Source organism: Sus scrofa, chromosome 1 (assembly GCF_000003025.6).
Source record: "Sus scrofa isolate TJ Tabasco breed Duroc chromosome 1, Sscrofa11.1, whole genome shotgun sequence".
NCBI classification, from domain to species: domain Eukaryota; kingdom Metazoa; phylum Chordata; class Mammalia; order Artiodactyla; family Suidae; genus Sus; species Sus scrofa.
In genome coordinates, this window is record NC_010443.5 from 52,019,973 (window position 1) to 52,038,835 (window position 18,863).

At 36.7% G+C, this 18,863-nt stretch overlaps 1 protein-coding gene across 48 annotated transcripts in view; it reads left to right on the forward strand.

The window, feature by feature from the left end:
- The window catches only part of RIMS1 (regulating synaptic membrane exocytosis 1), a 461,317-nt gene that overhangs the window by 234,833 nt on the left and 207,621 nt on the right, over positions 1–18,863 (forward strand). For all 48 annotated transcript variants that reach the window (XM_021073077.1, XM_021073090.1, XM_021073092.1 and 45 more), the window contains one exon: positions 15,749–16,089. In XM_021073077.1, coding sequence (XP_020928736.1) covers positions 15,749–16,089 — 341 coding nt within the window. The remainder of the gene's footprint in view (positions 1–15,748; positions 16,090–18,863) is intronic.

An 18,863-nucleotide genomic window follows, 5' to 3' on the forward strand; every position in this document is an offset into this window, starting at 1 on the left:
TCAGAATCAAGCTGACTTTCGACATTTGAAAGAACTACATCTCAAGACATTAATAAATCCCTAAGTTTGCAAGAACCACTGTAGCATCTGACTGTCATAGCAAAACACTAAAAAATAAGTGAAATTTTTATGACAACTTTCTAATCTCTGTTAGCTCTAAAAATACTGAAATAAATAACTTCACAAATGTATTACAAAATTATGTAGCAAAGCCAACTTACAATGTTGTTTTTATAGGACCATATAAAACCAGTTGCAACACACTGACAGTCAAACCAAATTGGGTTTATGCATCTGCTGCACTAAAGGAGAAAGTTCCAAAGGAGGCTTAGGAAAGATTCTGAGGAGTGGATAGGGAAAGCCCACCTAATATGATGGACCTAGTGTTTACTCTGATGTGTTGATTATTTTGATACTGGGTTACTGGGAATTATAGAAGGGGCCTGCAGTCTGTAATGCTATCTCCTTAAATGCATCATTTTGGAAAATATGTTAAACTGTTGCATTTTGGGATTGCTTGTACAGGTGGTTGTAATGCCACAGAAACCTTTTTTTTTTAATTTCACAATGTTCAAATTTTGAAATATACAAAGTATAAAACCACAGAATTTATTTGCATGCACACGAGGTATAAAAAATGCAGGAGGACAGCAGAAGTTGGCAAAACATGGTCAGTCAACTATACTTTAATAAAATTGGCAAAACATGATCAGTCAACTATACTTTAATAAAATTTTTTTAAATGTTGAGAACATAACTCTCACCTAATGAAGGCACAGAATTAATTACAAGCTTGAATATGCAAGTTATTATACTGCTTCATGTTATCTTCGCTGTTCTGTGAGATGAATTATCTGCTTGGCCAACTGCCTGATTCCTGGAAAGAAATATATACACAGCTATAAATTTGCAAGCTAGAAGGATAATTACATGTGGAAAGAGTTATACGTTTTTACAAAAACAGAGTCTTTCTCTTTTAGATTTTGCTTGAGGTTTTTGGCTTTCCCTAAGAAGAAGCATATTGCTATGCATACTGACAATTGACCAATGGATGGATGGATGTACTGATTGTATAACTGTAAAGTGAAAAGGAGGCCAACAATTCAACAGAAGTGTAAGGAGCGTCAATTATGCCTTCAGCATATGTTGTTTGCTCTATAGCATGAAAAGAAAAGAAAAAAAAAGCCTCAGCCTTCAAGGAGCTGCAGTTTAATAGAGAAGTAACAACAATAAAAAGTTAGAGTCATATGAATGCAAAAATGTATCAACAACATGACGTGAGAAGTGAAGGGGAAAAAAACTGGTCAGTTGACTACTGTGAAAATTCTTGCAAATTCCTAATCATTTGTCTACTTATAACTAACATTTTAAATCTACATTTATTGAAGTAATTAAAGTACATGAATGTAAGACTACCAGAAAATCCAAGACGTATGGTCATCCTGAATCTTCCTTCACAGGTATTGCTGTGTGCCTGTCTCAGCTAGTCCCTGCTCAGTGATGTGGCTGGACTGGCCCTTGTGGTTCTTATTATAACTGCAAGATGCCCTCAGCAATAAAAGCAGGAAACAGGGGGAAAAAAATCGGTTTATTACTTACAGGTCCTGGAAATTACATGGCACACCTGGGGCCACACAGCATGGTCTCAGGTAGACAGAGAGCAAGAGAGCTTAGCCTGGGGTTCTGATTTTATTGGGATTGGGGGTGAGGGTGTAGGATTTCCTAAGCTGCTCTTTATTGGTGAATTTAAAACGGAAGAATAGGTATTTGAAGCACGGGAAGAGAAAAAACAAGGGGACCAAATGGTCACTTATCAAATCAAACAAGATCTTTAAAACAAAGAATAGCAAATGAAACTCAGAGTCAGATAGAAGGAAGAAAGTAATAAAGATCAGAGTGGAAATAAATAAAATAGAGACTAAAAACATAATAGAAAAGATGTGAAGCTAAGAGCTGGTTCTTTAAAAAGATAAAATGGACAAAACTCCAGTTAGACTCCCTAAGAAAGAAGAGAGAAAGCTCTGATAAATAAAATCAGAAACAGAAGAGGAGAAATAGCAATAGGAGTTCCAATGTGGCTCATCAGTTTAAGGAACCGGCATTGTCATTGGAGTGGCTTGGGTCACTGCTGTGGCACAGGTTTGATCCCTTGCCCAGGAACTTCAACATGCTATGGGTGCAGCCAAAAAAAAGAGAAAAAGCCCAAAATAACAAGACGGATTATGAGAATATTATAAACAGCTGTATGCCAAAAATTGAACAAACTAGAAATGGATAAATTATTAGAATCATACAACCTTCCAAGACTGTATCATGAAGAAATAAAAAATCTGAATGGTTAAGAAGTCACTTTACTATGTTGAAGCAGTAATCAAAAACCTCCCCAAAAAGCAAAGTCCAGAACCAAATAGTTTCACTGATGAATTCTACCAAAGACTCAGAGAAGATTTAATGCCCATCCTTCTCAAACTCTTTCTATAAACTGAAGAGGAGGGACTGCTTCATAATTCATTTTATAAGGCCAACATCACCCTGTTACCAAAACCAGAAAAGGATACCACACATGCACAAAAATACAAACCAATATATTTTATGAAAATAAATGCAGAAATCTACAACAAAATATTACCAAACTGACTACAAGACAGGGAACATATGCCATAACCAATTAGGATTTATTCCAGTGATACAAAGAGGAGGGTTCAACAGTCATACAGTTTGATAAACTACATTAACAAAATGAAAGATAAAAATCACATGATCATCTCAAAAGATGCAGAAAAATAATTTGATAAGATTCAATATTTATTTTATGATAAAGGTCCAATAGCATGGGTATAGAAGGAAAATACCTCAGCATAATAAACCCCATTGTAACAAACCCACAGCTAACACCATAGTCAATGGTGAAAAAATAAAAACTGTTCCTCTAAGATCAGGAAGAAGATGAGGATGCCCACTCTCTACACTCTCATTCACCATGGTATTGGAAGTCCTCATCAGAGCAATTAAACAAAAGAAATGAAGGCATCTAAATGGAAAGGAAGAAGTAAAACTGTCACTATTTGCAGAAAACATGATCCTATGTCTAGCAAAGCCTAAGAACTTAAAACACACATTAAAAAACCTATCAGAAATAATAAATGAATATAGTAAATTTTTAGGTACAAAATCAATATATCAATATATATGTTGCTTTTCTATACATTGACATTGAACTAACGGAATGAGATATTAAGAAAACAATCTCATTTACAATCATAACAAAAAGAATAAAATACCTAGGGAAAATTTTAACCAGGAAGGTGAAAGACATATGCACTGAAAACTATAAGATATTATTGGACAAAATTAAAGAGGACATAAAGAAATGAAAAGATATTCTGTGCTTGTGGATTGGAAGAATTAACATTGTTAAAAGGACCATATTACCTAAAGCAATCTACAGATTCAGTGCAATCCCTATCAAAACCCCAATGATATTTTTCATAGAAATAGAACAATCCTAAAATTTATATAGTATCACAAAAGCCCTGAAGTAGTCAAAGCAGGCCTGAGAGAAAAAGAATGAAGCTGAAAGTATCACAATCCCTATTTTCAAATTATACTACAACTCTATACCAAGCAAAACAGTAGAATATTGAAAGAAAAACAGACACATAAATCAATGGACAAGAATTGAGAGTCCAGAAATAAACCCATACATATATGGACAATTAATTTACAACAAAGGGGCAAAAAATATACAATGCATAAGGGACAGTTTCTTCAATAAAGTGTCGGAAAAACATACAAAAGGATTAAACTAGACCATTATCTCACACCATACAAAAAAATCAATTCAAAATGGATTAAGCACTTGAATATAAGACCGGAAACCATGAAACTCCTAAAAGAAAACGTAGGCAATATGCTCTTTGATACTGGTCTTAGCAGAATCTTTCTGGATATGTCTCTTTAGGCAAGGGAAACAAGAGCAAAAATAAACAAATGGAATTACATCAGACTAAAAAGCTTCTTGCACATCAAAAGAAATCATCAACAACATGAAGACAACCTACTGAATGGGAGAAGACATTTACAAATGGTGTATCTAATAAGGAATCAATATTCAAAATGTATAAAGAGCTCAAAAATTAAGAATAGAACTACCATATGATCCAGCTATTCCACTTATGGGCATTTATTCAAACATTATAAAAATACTAATTTTAAAAGATATATGCACCCCATGTTCATCATAGCATTATTTATAGTAATCAAACTATGGTAACAACCTAACTGCCTGTCAATGGATGAATGTATGAAGGAGATCATGTGTTTTATATATATATATATATATATATATAGAGAGAGAGAGAGAGAGAGAGAGAGAGAATAGTGACAGTAGAATATTACTCAGCCATTAAAAAGATGGAATTGTGTCATTTTTATATGAATTGACCTTGAGTCTATTAAGTGAAAGAAGTCAGATAGAGGAGCTCCCATCATGGCTCAGTGGTTAAAGAACCCAACTAGGATCCATGAGGATGCAGGTTCGATCCCTGGCCTCTCTCAATGGATTAAGGATCCATCATTGCCATGAGCTGTGTAGGTTGCAGACGCTGCTCAGATATGGCATTGCAGTAGCTGTAATGTAGGCCAGTGGCTATAGCTCTAATTTGACCCCTACCTTGGGAACTTCCATTTGCCATGGGTGTGGCCCTAAGAGCAAAAAAAAAAAAAAAAAAAAGTCAGATGGAGAAAGACAAATAACACGATTTCACTCATATATGCAATTAAAAAAAAGCCTAAGTAACAAAATAAATTAACAAACCAAACAAAAACAAACAAAACAAACATGATGGCACAGATAACAGACTATAGATTACCAGAGGGAAAGGTGGGTAGGGGAAGCTAAAATGAGTAAAATGGTGACAGATGGAAACTGAAGTTTTGGAGGTTAACATGCAGTGTGCAGACAGAAGTCAAAGTATAATATTATACACATTAGAGTTCCCGTCGTGACTCAGTGGTTAACCAATCCGATTAAGAACCATGGGGTTGCGGGTTCCGTCCCTGGCCTTGCTCAGTGGGTTAAGGATCCGGCGTTGCCGTGAGCTGTGGTGTGGGTCGCAGATGCGGCTTGGGTCCCACGTTGCTGTGGCTCTGGCGTAGGCCAGTGGCTACAGCTCTGATTCGACCCCTAGCCTGGGAACCTCCATGTGCCACGGGAGCTGCCCTAGAAAAGGCAAATAGACAAAAAAAAAAAAAAAAAAATTATACACATAAAACTCATATACTATTATAAACCAATCAAATTAAAAGTGCTTAAATAATACCTGTGAATGTTCGTAATACCAGCTATTGACCAGGTAATATCTGTAATAAAAGACATTTTACTCAGTCAAATATTTTATGAGACTTTATGCACCTTCTGTCACAAGAAATGATAAATTTGAACTTACTTGTGAATTCTCATACATAATACCTCTATTTTCCTTGCAAACAACAGCTAAGATTCTGCTCCTTAAATTAAGGTTAGGGTAATAATAATTGCCACAATTTATTAAATATCAATAAAGTTATTGAAGCCAGAAAAAAATATGTTAGGACATAAAAAATAAGGATTGTGCACGTTCAGATGCTGCTAAAACAGCAAGATTAGAGAAACACAACTCAGTCCTTGTGATGTCTATGTAAAAAATATGCACAGCCAACAAAAGATGCACAGACACAAAAAAAATAATGTAAAGTGATTAGAAAACGTATCTGGGAGTTCCTGTCATGGCTCAGTGGTTAACGAATCTGATTGGGAACCATGAGGTTGTGAGTTTGATCGCTGGCCTGGCTCTGTGGGTTAAGGATCCAGCACTGCCGTGAGCTGTCACAGACGCGGCTCGGATCCTGAGTTGCTGTGGCTCTGGCAAAGGCCGGTGGCTACAGCTCCAATTAGACCCCTAGCTTGGGAGCCTCCATGTGCCGCAGGTGCGGCCCTCGAAGAGGCAAAAAGACCAAAAAAAAAAAAGAAAGAAAGAAAGAAAAGAGAAAAAGAAAATGTATCTGGCAGAGATGACCCAGAGGAAAGTAAAAACAGCAGTGTTAGAATCCAGTTCAAAAAATTTCTACAACTGATTTCTTGCATTTAATTCTCAATGTGTTGACCAGAAGAATGCAATTAAAACATAAAACATGATAGGTCACTTCTCTGCTCAGAACCTTCCAGTTTTTTGGCATCATGAGAGTCAAAGTCTTTGTCTTGACTCATGAAGACCTACTGGGTCTGACCGCTGTTCCATTTGCTGTTCTTACAGAGAAACTACCCAGACGCCCTTTCTCAGGGACAAGTTCCCTGACCAGCTAGTTTGAAGTTGAACTCTGACACCACACAGACACCTGCTCTTCTTTTTTATTTGTTCCCGTAGCACTTTTCACCACGTGCATGCCTCCTGTATTTACTGTAATGTTTTATTTTTGTGGGTCTTCCTCACTGGAAGGTAAACTCCACAGGCAAGATCTTTGGCATTTTGTTCATTGCTATATCCCCAGAGCCTAGAACAGTGCCTAGCACATAATAGAAATATTTCTTTAACTCCTACTATGTACAGAGTATGGCACTACATACAGGGGGGGAAGAAAAATAATACATACCTTTAATTTGCAGACATTTCTTCAGGGAGTTTTAATCATTAATATATATGGAGTGCTTTCTATGTGCTACACATGGTCACATATGTTTCTTCACTCACTTAATCCTAACATAGAGCCTATGAAATCATTATTACTATTATTATTTTCCATATTTTCAAAATGAGTAAACAAATAGAGATGATGTAATCTCTCACTGGTAGCATAGCAGGAATGTGGGGCCATCCACCTCACAGCTCTGCTCTTTTCATCTCATTCAGTGTTCATGGCAGCTGCTGACATGACCTGATCCACACAGAATCAAGACAATAAAAAATTTTGACTTTTACACAAGCAAGAGCAATGAGAGGCACACCATTATGCAGCCCAGGTAAAAGCAACTCAAGAAAATGTAGAGACTAAGTTATGTAATGCAACCAATGCAGTTGAATTAATAAGTACAGATTTATATTTGTATCTCCATAGAGACAAAATGTAATTGCCTTGCTATTTTTGTATGAAGCTGCTAGCCCCCAAAAGATTTTATATGTATGATTACTAAAGTAATGATGATGTAATTATTCATTATTAGTAAGTCATTGTTATAAGTACTTAATAAGCACTTATTATATGTCAGACTCTGTGCTCCTTGATTTAGATGAATTATGTCATTAATTCCCAAAACAACTCAGTAAGGTAAGAAGTGTTAGTATCCTCATTTTTTAAAATTATTTTTATTCCTCAATTTATTGATGATGACCCTGAGTTAGAGAGGTTATGCAAGGTGGCCTGAGTAAATAGCAAGCAAGTGTCAGATCTGCAATTAGAGCCTGTTTAAACTCTAGACATCATATCCTTCTTCGAAGCTTAGCAGTGAAATGAAACAGTATCCAGTAAATCATGTTGAGATAGCTGTGAGGGGGAAAAAAATCAAGTAGATCCCTATCTCTTGTCATTACATCAAAGTAAATTCTGAGGGATGAAGGAGTAAATTGTAAAATGTTCAACCATATAAATAGTCAATGAAAGTAAAAGTATTTATCAAAGGATTTTCTGGGCTAAATTCAATAGAAGAATTGCAAAGGAAGAACCCAATAGATACAACTACATAAACATGCAAAACCACCTTCATGACAAAGAGAAGAATAATCGATATAACAGGTAACAATATGAAAACTCTCTGTCAAAGAGTTAACTCAAATAAAATTGGTAGGAAAATACTGTTAATTGAATTGATAAATACACAAAATATTAACACTGGAGAAGTTAATATCCTAATGATCATGTGGGAAACATTTGGAGAAATGTTCATTCTCCTTAGTACAACTTAAATCAACAAAAATGATAAAATTATCAATAAATGAAAGTAAATGATCTTGGTATACCCTTCTACTTTTAATCCTATATGATGACTATAGTTAAGAGGGAAATAAACAGCTAGACATAAAATGATATGTAAGTGTCCATGGTAATTATATATGTGGATAAAAATGAAATAGAAAGAAGAAAGGTGTATAACAAAAAAGTAAGTTCCTCCTCAACTTCAGGTCTATTCATGAATGACAAAGCACTACCAAGCATCTTCCTTTAGGGCTAGCAAAGGAAGTTGTTTGCTATATATATATCTGGTTGTTCCCAGATATATACCCCTGCTATGACAGAGAATAATAAGGTTCATTTAGATACACATCTGTCTCCCTACCCCCAGTCATTATTTATTTCCTCCATGGGCCACTTCTGCCACTTGGAATAATGCAGTTCTTATTCACCAGAGAGCCAAGTGGTGGGATTAGGTTGTGTACGCCTAGGGGTCCTAGACCCTAGGGGTCTAAGACCATTGTTCCAGTTGATGGTTAAAGTTCCTATGCAAATGCAAATAGGTTCTTCTTTGAACCAAATTCTTTCATCCTGCTTAATTTTTTAATGTTCTAAATTATACTGCACATTTGACCAGGTTCCTTTTTGGTGTTGCTGTTGTTTTCTCATATATTTGATTCTCACGCCTAGAGAATCTCCATTCCTAGAGTCTCATTCTCTGGCTCCAACTTTCTCTTTCAGCTTCCAGAAGGGGTTTTTCATCCTGGGACTTCCCTCAATTGCTCTTTGGCAAAACTTAATTTGCTCTCAGATCTCATTTTCTCCTCCTTCTTGGCCAACTTTGTTTTGCTAAGGAAGGCTATGTGAGTGGTAAATTTTCCAAGTTCTTCCAAATGCTGAAAATATTGTTTACTCCTTTTGCATTCGATTGATGAATTGCTTATACCCAGAATTGTAGGCTGCAGTGTTTCCCCCAAGAACATCGAAGGTATGTCTTCAAACATTCAGTATTTCTTCTTTTTTTTTTTTTTTTTTTTTGTCTTTTGTCTTTTGTTGTTGTTATTGCTATTTCTTGGGCCGCTCCCGCGGCATATGGAGGTTCCCAGGCTAGGGGTTGAATCGGAGCTGTAGCCACATGGAGGTTCCCAGGCTAGGGGTCGAACTGGAGCTGTGCCAGAGCCACAGCAACGCGGGATCCGAGCCGCGTCTGCAACCTACACCACAGCTCATGGCAACGCCGGATGGTTAACCCACTGAGCAAGGGCAGGGACCGAACCCGCAACCTCATGGTTCCTAGTCGGATTCGTTAACCACTGCGCCACGACGGGAACTCCTCAGTATTTCTGATGAGAAGTCTGATCATCTATTTTATTTGAAGGGGATCTGATTTTTTCTTTCTAGAAGCTTTTAGGATCTTTGCTTTATCTTCGGTATATTGAAAATTTATAGTGATTTTGTGTCTTTGTGATTCTTTTTGCTTTTTTTTTGTTGTTGTTAAAATGCTTTTTCCACTTTGAGAATCAGCCTTCTATTATTTTTGCAGCATTTATTCCCTGCCATAATCTGTTCTTTCTTTTTGGAACTAGTTGGACTTCCATCTCATATTTTTTAAATCTCTCGGCTTCTTAATAAAATCCTCTTTTAAATTCCTTTTTTATTGTGACCATCTTTTTGTTTTTCAAAAGCTCTTTTGTTCTGCTATCTGAACACTAATTAGAGACCATCTTAAAGTTTCTTTTCTATTCTTGGAATTATCTCTTACTTTTCCAAAACCAGTTCTCCTTTACATTTGTCTTGGCCTTTCTCTTTTATGCTTTAAGTTTTGTTTTGTTTCATTTTTTAATAGTTTAATGACCCAGGATTAACTATCCATAGGGGGAAAAAAGCACAAAGACAAAAATAAGACATGGGAAGGATGACTGGGACTTCTCAGTGTGTGTTTGTGTGTGCTTGTTCAGGGCAGTCATGATTCTGTTAGATGCCTTATGTTGATTATTAAGATGAGATCTCAATGTGATATCTTAAATCTGAAACATTGGTGAGAGTGAGAGTCCAGGGTTTGGGGGAATTATTAAATCATCAGATTTTAAAATCCAGACCTACTCCTTAGCACGGGGAACTATATTCAATATCCTGTGATAAACTGTAGTGGAAAGAATATGAAAAAGAATGTAAAACTGAATCACCTTGCTGTACGGTAGAAATTAACACAACATTGTTAGTCAGCTATACCTCAATACAATCAATTTTAAAAATAAAAAATAAATAAAATCCAGAGCTGACATTGTCAGGTTAGCAAAATCCTTTGGGGAGGCAATTTTGCAAAATACATAAAGAATCCTAATCATTGCATAGTGGTTATAGCAGAAGAGCCTTACCATGTGCTTTAAAATTTTACCCAATAATTTGATTTTTCTAATATATTCTAAATGCCTGAAATAAGAAAAGTCTTTGATCAACACTTTTTTTTTTTCTGCAGAGTTCTGTATTAATGTAAAAGAATGTAAGTAATTTAAATGTTAGGCAAAAGTCTTTGATCAACACTTTTTTTTTTTCTGCAGAGTTCTGTATTAATGTAAAAGAATGTAAGTAATTTAAATGTTAGGTTATACAGACTCTATAGAATATTTTGTGATAATAAAATGTTTTAGAAACATTTAGAATCACATGGGAATATTTATGCTGTAACATTAAATAAATAGAATTTCAAGTTACAGTGGAATTTGTTTTAAATTTGCATAGAAAAACTAAATCGAAATCTTAAATGTGGGACAGTGGATTGGGGATGCTTTATTCTTTAAACGGAAGGAATTTATATCATATTTTATATTTCACAAATCCACATGATATATTGAATAAACTTTTAAAAGGAAAAAGTTAACCTATGAGGTAGCAACAACAATAGCAAAAGCCTGGGAAAAGGAAACACACACATACACATGCATTAAAACAAATACCAAAAGAAGTCACTCACTTTCATCCATTCTGTCATCAACTAATTTCTACTATCTCATCTATTATTGTCAACAAAGTTGAAATATCACTTTGATAATTTTGTCCTCCATTTCTGCTGGAGTGAGTGCTTTTATTGAATAGAAGAAGTAAAAAAAATGAGTAAAAGTATTCAAAAAATGCAGCATCTAGAATGAAGTTGGAAATCTCCTGTTTTTCTTCTCATGTTTTTCAAAAATGGTAGCACAATTTTTGAGAAAATTATTACATGAAATGAAAGTCACTTTCAAAACTTACCTATAAAAATATAAAATTAAAATTTAATCACGATACCTTTAATTTTTAAAAATATATTCATGCTTATATTTATTGCTTTTGTTAACATTCTAAATACCTCAGATAGATTCTTATAAGCAAAACATTTGTGTTAATATAAGAACTCTATACCTCATTCCCATGGATCATGTTAGTAATATCATCAAAAGTAAATCTAAGGCATATTTCTTCTGTTCTATGGTCTGGGTCTGTAAACATTTTATGTGAAGGCAAATGTATTTTTTTTTCTTTTTTGGGCCACATCCATGGCATGTGGAGATTCCCAGGCCAGGGGTCAAATCAGAGCTATAGCTGCTGGCCTATGCCACAGCCATAACAACGCCAGATCCAGGCTGTGCCTGCAACCCACACCACAGCTCACGGCAATACCGTTTCCCTAACCCACTGAGCGAGGCTAGGCATCAAACCCACAACCTCATGGTTCCTAGTTGGATTCATTTCCGCTGAGCCACATAGGAACTCCAATGAAGTATTTTTTACTGAATATAATTTTTTCTGCCAAATTCATGTTTTTCCATGAAATTCCTCCATCCATATACATACACATATGTAAACATATATTTATATACTCACATATATTTATATGTATGGAATATTGCAATTTTTATTTCTCTAGGTAAAATATTCCTCTGGGTTTTATAAAATGGTCTACTGTATTTCTTAAGGATTCACTAAGTGGAAAAGACAAATGTAAAATAATGTTAGTAGGTCAGAATACAATTGTCAAAGTTTCTTCATATATCTGATACATGACATAGAGTTTCAGAAGCTGTGTTATAGCACAATAATCTTTAATTCTAGTGTGTATTTGGTTGCTTAAATTGCAAATTTTAAGTTATTTCATGGATTTAGTTTAGTTTGGGTGTTTAATCAAGATATAATCCTGCCTGGTTCAGTCTCTAAAAGGTGTGTGTGTGTTTTAAATAAATAGCATTTTTTGGCAGTAGAATCAGTTTAGAAAGGCTCCCCAATCCACTTTTGGATTTTCTGTAGTTCCAAGCAAGCATAATACTCAATACTAAATTAAAAAACAGACTCTATAAGCACACATAACTGTGTTGCTCCTTAGCAACTGATTGGCTCATTTTTATATATCTGCCATGTTGGATATGAAGTGTGTTGAATGATATGACTAATAGTCTGCTGTAATCTCATATATTTTTCTTTACAACTCATATAAGTAGTTTCTTTTTTATTTGTAATTTCCTTCTTATTTGTAAACTTTGTAGCAAGAGTAATTTATGTAACTAAAAATGGATATTGGGAGATGGCATTTTAATAAAAATATTTAATTCTTTTACAGTTAATTTTGCTTTCAAATTGGAGGATATGTTGACCACACTTATAATTAATTTTTAAATACAAATCTAAAAATATTATGGTGCACAAAGAAATAAGATGTAGGAAAATTTGGAATGAAACAGTAGTTTCCTAAGTGTTAAAATTAGACAAAATTAATGAAATGTCACAGATTTAAATGAATAAATAATATTAAAATATTAATTAAAGTAGCTACTTCTACTTAACCACTAATAGTAACTTCTTGAATAAATTAAAAATGAAATTAAATGAATTGCAAAGTTTAACTGTAATTAATAATAAGTATATTTTGTTTGCTTTTATCAGTCCTGTTGCAATTACTCACATATTCAAAACTTAGAACTTGCCCAAACGTGGCAATTTCTTTTTATTGGCCCATTTTTATAACACTTAAAATGTGAAGCAGTCAAAATAAAATTGTGATACAACCTTCTAAAAAAGATGCAGATGTGCAAAGAAGTGAAGAGTTGTTCTTCTTTTTTCTGTCTCTTTATTTGACTTAATTCCATTTTGGAATTTTTGTAATAATTGTAAATTTTACTGTGTTCTATATTTTCTTTTCTTTTTTTTTTTTGTCTTTTTAAGGCTGCACTTAGGGCACATGGAAGTTTCAGGCTAGGGGTCAAATTGGAACTGCAGCTGCTGGCCACGGCCACAGCAATGTGAGATCTGAACCTCTTCTGTGACCTACACCACAGCTCATGGCAATGCTGGATTCTTATCCCACTGAGTGGGGCCAGGGATCAAAACCACATCCTCATGGATACTACTTGGGTTTGTTACCACTGAGACACAATGGCAACTCCCTATGTTCTGTATGGTTTTAAAGGATATTCATATTTATCCTAAATATGCTTTAATAGTTTTGCAGAAAAGGACCTAATGTGATGAGTAGTTATTTTGCTATTGTTAGTGTGATAAATAGAAATTTAATGTCTACTTAGTTGATGTAAAATAGTCAAAGTTTCATACCTATCTTTTTGAACTATGTGGATTCAGCCCTTCTCATCACTGTCTTGTCTGCTAAAGAGGCGGTCAATGAGGAAGCACATCCCCTGTTCCCATCCGGTGTCACTGTTGATGGAAATCCTGATCCTAGGGTATGGCCCTCATAATGTTATCTTTGATACATCCATATTCAATCAATCAGGACTTCTGAGGGACCTTACTTATGATGGCAAAGAGAGGGCAGTACATTGTGCAAGTATAGCCATATTTGGCATGCATTTTAAATTGAAGTTACATTCCACACATCCTTTATTTTGGTATAGGCATGTGCACTGCTATCTTGTGTAACATCTTAGTAGATGGCAATTCTGCAACATTGGGTATAATATATTATCTAGATCCTATAACTAACTGCTTCTGTGGACCTAGTTCTCTTCATTTTATAACCTGAAGTAGGGAGAAATGAGTTAAATGTCACCAATCTTGAACTTTTTATAGCAGACATCTCTGTTAGATCAGTTTCCTCTGTATTATTAATTCATTTGAATTTTCTTGGTTGGGAAGAAGTAGTTATTAACAGTTCATCTACAATATTTTCCTTTTTGAAGATATATTCTCTCCCTCTTTTTCTTATTCTCATTTTAGCTTTTCTAAAAATTTAATTTAGTTTCATCTTTTGGCCACATGCTCAGCATGCAGAAGTTCCCGGCCAGGGATGGAGCCCGAGCCACAGTAGCAACCACAGCCACAGCAGTGACAATGCCAGAGTTTTAAACCATTGAGCCACCAGAAAAAGCCACTCTAGCTTATATTTTGTCTTATAAGCAATAACAAGTTATAGTTTCCTCCTATCCCTCTGAATATTTTCAGTAATATTCCCCCTCCCCCTCCTCTTCCTTCTTTTAGTGGCCGAACCCATGGCATGTGGAAGTTCCAAGGCCAAGGACTGAATCCACACCACAGCTACAACCTGCACCTTAGCTGCAGCAATGCCAGATCCTTTAACCCACTGTGCTGCGCTGAGGAGTCAACCAGTACCTCTACAGTGACCCGAGCTGCTGCAGTAGGATTCTTAACCCACTGTGCCACAATGGAAATTCCCTACATTTTCTTCTTTTTGCCAGCTCAGCAATGCTTCTTCTCCTCCTATCTTACATTCTCATTTAATGTATCTAGGATTTGTTCATGCTTATGTGATATTTTTGAGTAATTGTTGACTGAGTCAGTTTTAGTGAAAATGAGGGAGGGCCTAGAGTTTGGTAATCAGCCTTTACCAGAGGTGGTGTACAAGGAGAACTGAAGGGCATTCTGAGGAAAGCAACTGGGGCAGCGAGGTGAAATCACACTAAAAGCAGCAGAGGGCCAGTGACATTTGAAGAGGAGGCTACAGGACTGCAGGTACCCACCTTAGCTCTGTGTCTGCGAGGCACCGCTATAATTATTATTCATTGTTTCTGTTATCATCATTGTTCCCATTTTTACTTCATTGTATGTGTCTCCAAGAAGAGAAGAGCTATATAGATTTAAGCGGTGACACATCTTATAATTTATCAGCAGATACGTTTCCAAATGTTGGTTCCAAAATAGCTCTTCTAGAGGAAACTACACCAGAGTAGTCATATGAATAAACTCAGCCTCATACTTACCACTTGAGTAAATGTATCTGTGGAAGATTGTATTTTATAGCATAAAATAAACCTGATGTTAGTTCTTACTAGTAAACTAGAGAAAATATACAGCTCGACCTTTTCTTTTGAGCCCACCTTTTATTGTTTGTTTGTTTGTCCCATGTATCTTGTAATGGAGATTTTAATAATGGGTGATTTTTGCAAAGACAAATATTTTTTAAATCCTTTGATACACTGAAGTTTATGTATATCGATATTAATTCTACGACTCCTTAAAACATTTTTCTAATCCATCAACTACTCTGCTTAGACCATTTTATTAAGCTATTTTAATGCAGCTTGAGAGTCAGTCATTCAAAATGGGACGGATATAATGTAAAAAGAAACTCAGAGCCAGAGAATTAGAAATGCCAAGCAGAACTCTTCTGATTACCAGAAGTCTGTGATTTCAAATGGGTCAAAGTCCAGCAGTCATATACTTGACAGTGACTTGTGCAAGGATCAGTTTCATAAGAAATTTACAAGGATAAATACAAAGATGACAACCATTCTTTTTTCCTTAAGGGTTATTTTAGTGTGATGAAAATAACTTCTTTCCAAATCGCATGGAAAATATATATTGTTCTCTCTTCTTCGAATAGGTTATGTGGGTATGCAATTTGTGTCGAAAGCAGCAAGAAATCTTAACCAAGTCTGGGGCGTGGTTCTTTGGAAGCGGCCCCCAGCAGCCAAGTCAGGACGGAACCCTCAGCGATACAGCTACAGGTGCTGGTTCTGAGGCCCCAAGAGAAAAGAAAGCCCGGCTCCAGGAGAGATCGCGGTCTCAGACCCCGCTGAGCACAGCCGCTGCCTCCTCCCAGGACCAGGCTCCCTCCAGTGCACAGCCAGACAGGAGCAAAGGGGCTGAGCTGTCCCAGCCAGCAGGGGGCCCGGAGCAGAAGCAGGCTTCATCCAGGTCTAGAAGTGAACCTCCCAGAGACAGGTAAGAGGCCCTTAACCTGTAAACAAAAGGCAAGGACATGAATTTCCAGAAAGCAAACCCATTTTCAAGAATTTAACTGCTAGGAGGAGGCTTATGTGGAAATATCATTTGCTGAGCCCCACAGGGAAGGCAACAGCAGGAAGGGATGTTCCCTAGGATGTATCATCCCTTAGGAGACCTTTGCTGGGAAGCTTTTCTTTCATACCACACACAGATGTAAACGTCATCCAGCGCAGTTACCTACTTTGCTACTAACCTCCAGCCCTGAAGCAAGAACAGCTCTTTGATCATTTATTCACTGTTGGAATGAGCCCTGTAGCTGCAAGTGTACTCAGAAAATATGGAGGCACCAACCTCCCACTGAAAGTGGTGTGGGTCCATCAGCAAAGCCTTCCTGGAGGACATTTCCTTTATGCTGAGCTTTGAAGGGTGACTAGGAATGAGCTGGGTGAAGGGTGGGATGGCTGCTCCTGGTAAAGGCACAGGCACCCAGCCTGAAGGAACCAGGCCAATGGGACAAACTTAAAGGATGCCATTGGCTAGAGTGTGAGTGGCAGAGGTTGCTGGTGAGGGATGAGCATTGAGGTCTTTTAACCGCGTTAAATTTCATAGGCTTCATCCTAGAAATAATGAAAAGCCACTGAGAATTTTAAGCGTGGGTTAAGATGACCAGATAATTTACTTCAATCTGTTGACTGATTGATTGATTCATTCAAAGCAATGTATTTGTGACCAGATAGGATACCATACACTAGGGGACAGTGATAGCAGGGGGGACATGCTCCCCCCCTTTTTTTTCCTGAGGCTGGGAGTTTTGGGGGACCTGACTGTTAGCATACCTGCCTATGTGCCCCTTATTTATTCCACTGGGTGGGAAGGTAGGATCCAGGGAAAACTTCTGCTCTCCTTTTTAAACAAAACCCACACAATGAGATCAAAGACTTCAAAGCTGAACAGGTCTGGATTCCAGGCCTGGCTTTGCCACCAGGGGCAGTCACAAGCCACTCTGCGGGGATTAAATGAAACCTGTGCTCAGCAACTGGCAACAGGGGAGGCCCCAGGGGAGGTAGCTGGCAGCCATTATGTGTTCACATCAGCCAATACTGCCCAAAGCCAGAGGGTATAATGTTGATTCATGCACAGTCCCTTTTCTCACAGATCCTGGGGAAGAGACCACACCATGTCCTTGGCAAGGCAGAGCCCTGGGCAGTGAACAGTCCCATAAGGCTGGCAGGATCAGAGCGAGAAAACAAACACTAGTCCTTTGGGAGCCATAGGAAAGAGGAGTGCCTTCTGAATTAAACTCTCTAGGACACATGGGAGCTGTGGGGGAGGAAGAAAAGGGAGGAGAGGCCATGACAGGAAGGACACCAGAACAAGCTTAGCGATGGCAGAACTCATAGCTCTGGTGATAAACTGTTGTGAGTTAAGGACAGACAAAGATTTTCAGTTTTTCACTATTGAGAATGATATTAGCTGTGGGTTTGTCGCATGTGGCCTTTATTATGTTGAGGTAGGTTCCCTCTAGGCCTACTTTTTGGAGAGTTTTTATCAGAAATAGGTGTTGAATTTTGTCAAAAGCTTTTTCTGCATCTATTGAGACGATCATATGGTTTTTACTCTTCAGTTTGTTAATGTGGTGTATCACACTGATTGATTTGTGGATATTGAAGAAACCTTGCATCCCTGGGATAAATCCCACTTAATCATGGTATACGATCCTTTTAATATATAGCTGGATTCAGTTTGCTAGTATTTTGTTAAGGATTTATGCATCTATGTTCAATGGTGATTTTTGGCCTGTAATTTTCAATTTTTGTGGTATCTTTGTCTGATTTTGGTATCAGAGTGCTGGTGGCCTCATAGAATGAGATTGGGAGTATTCCTTCCCCCTGCAATTTTTTGGAAGAGTTTCAGAAGAATAGGTGTTAACTTTTCTCTGAATGTTTGATAGAATTCACCTGTGATGCCATCATCAGGTCCTGGACTTTTATTTTTTGGACGTTTTTAAATCACAGTTTCAATTTCAGTACTTGTGATTGGTCTATTCATTTTTTCTCTTTCTTTCTGGTTCAGTCTTGAAAGGTTGTACCTTTGGTAAGAATCTTCCATTTCTTCTAGGTTGTCTGTTTTATTGGTGTATAGTTCCTCATAGCAATCTCTTAGGATCCTTTATATTTCTATGACACCATGTGCAGCAACATGGATCCAACTAGAGATCTCATACTAAGTGAAGTAAGTCAGAAAGAGAAAGACAAATAGCATATGATATTACTTATATCTGGAATCTAAAATATGGCCCAAATGAACCTATCTGCAAAACAAAAACAGACTCACAGACATATAGCACAGGCGTTTGGTTGCCAAGAAGGAGGGGGAGGGAGGGAGTTGGACAGGGAGTTTTGGGGTGGTAGATGCAAATTACTGCATTTAGAATGGATAAGCAATGAAGTCCTATTATATAGCACAGGGAACTATATCCAGTCTCTTGGGATAGAACATGATGGAAGAAAATATGAAAAGAAGAATGTATATATGTGTGTGTATGTGAGTGTATGTGTATGAGAGAGAGAGAGAGAGAGTGGGGGAGAGACTAGGCCACTTTGCTGTACTACAGAAATTGGCACAACATTGTAAATCAACTACACTTTAATAAAAAATAGATAATTAAAAAATAGGAGAGACAAAGACTGAAGGTTCAGTTAAGGATTGGTCAGAAAATGAGGTAAGAGAAAGAATTTGGAGCTGTGAAGTTTCTAAAGAGAAAATACGAG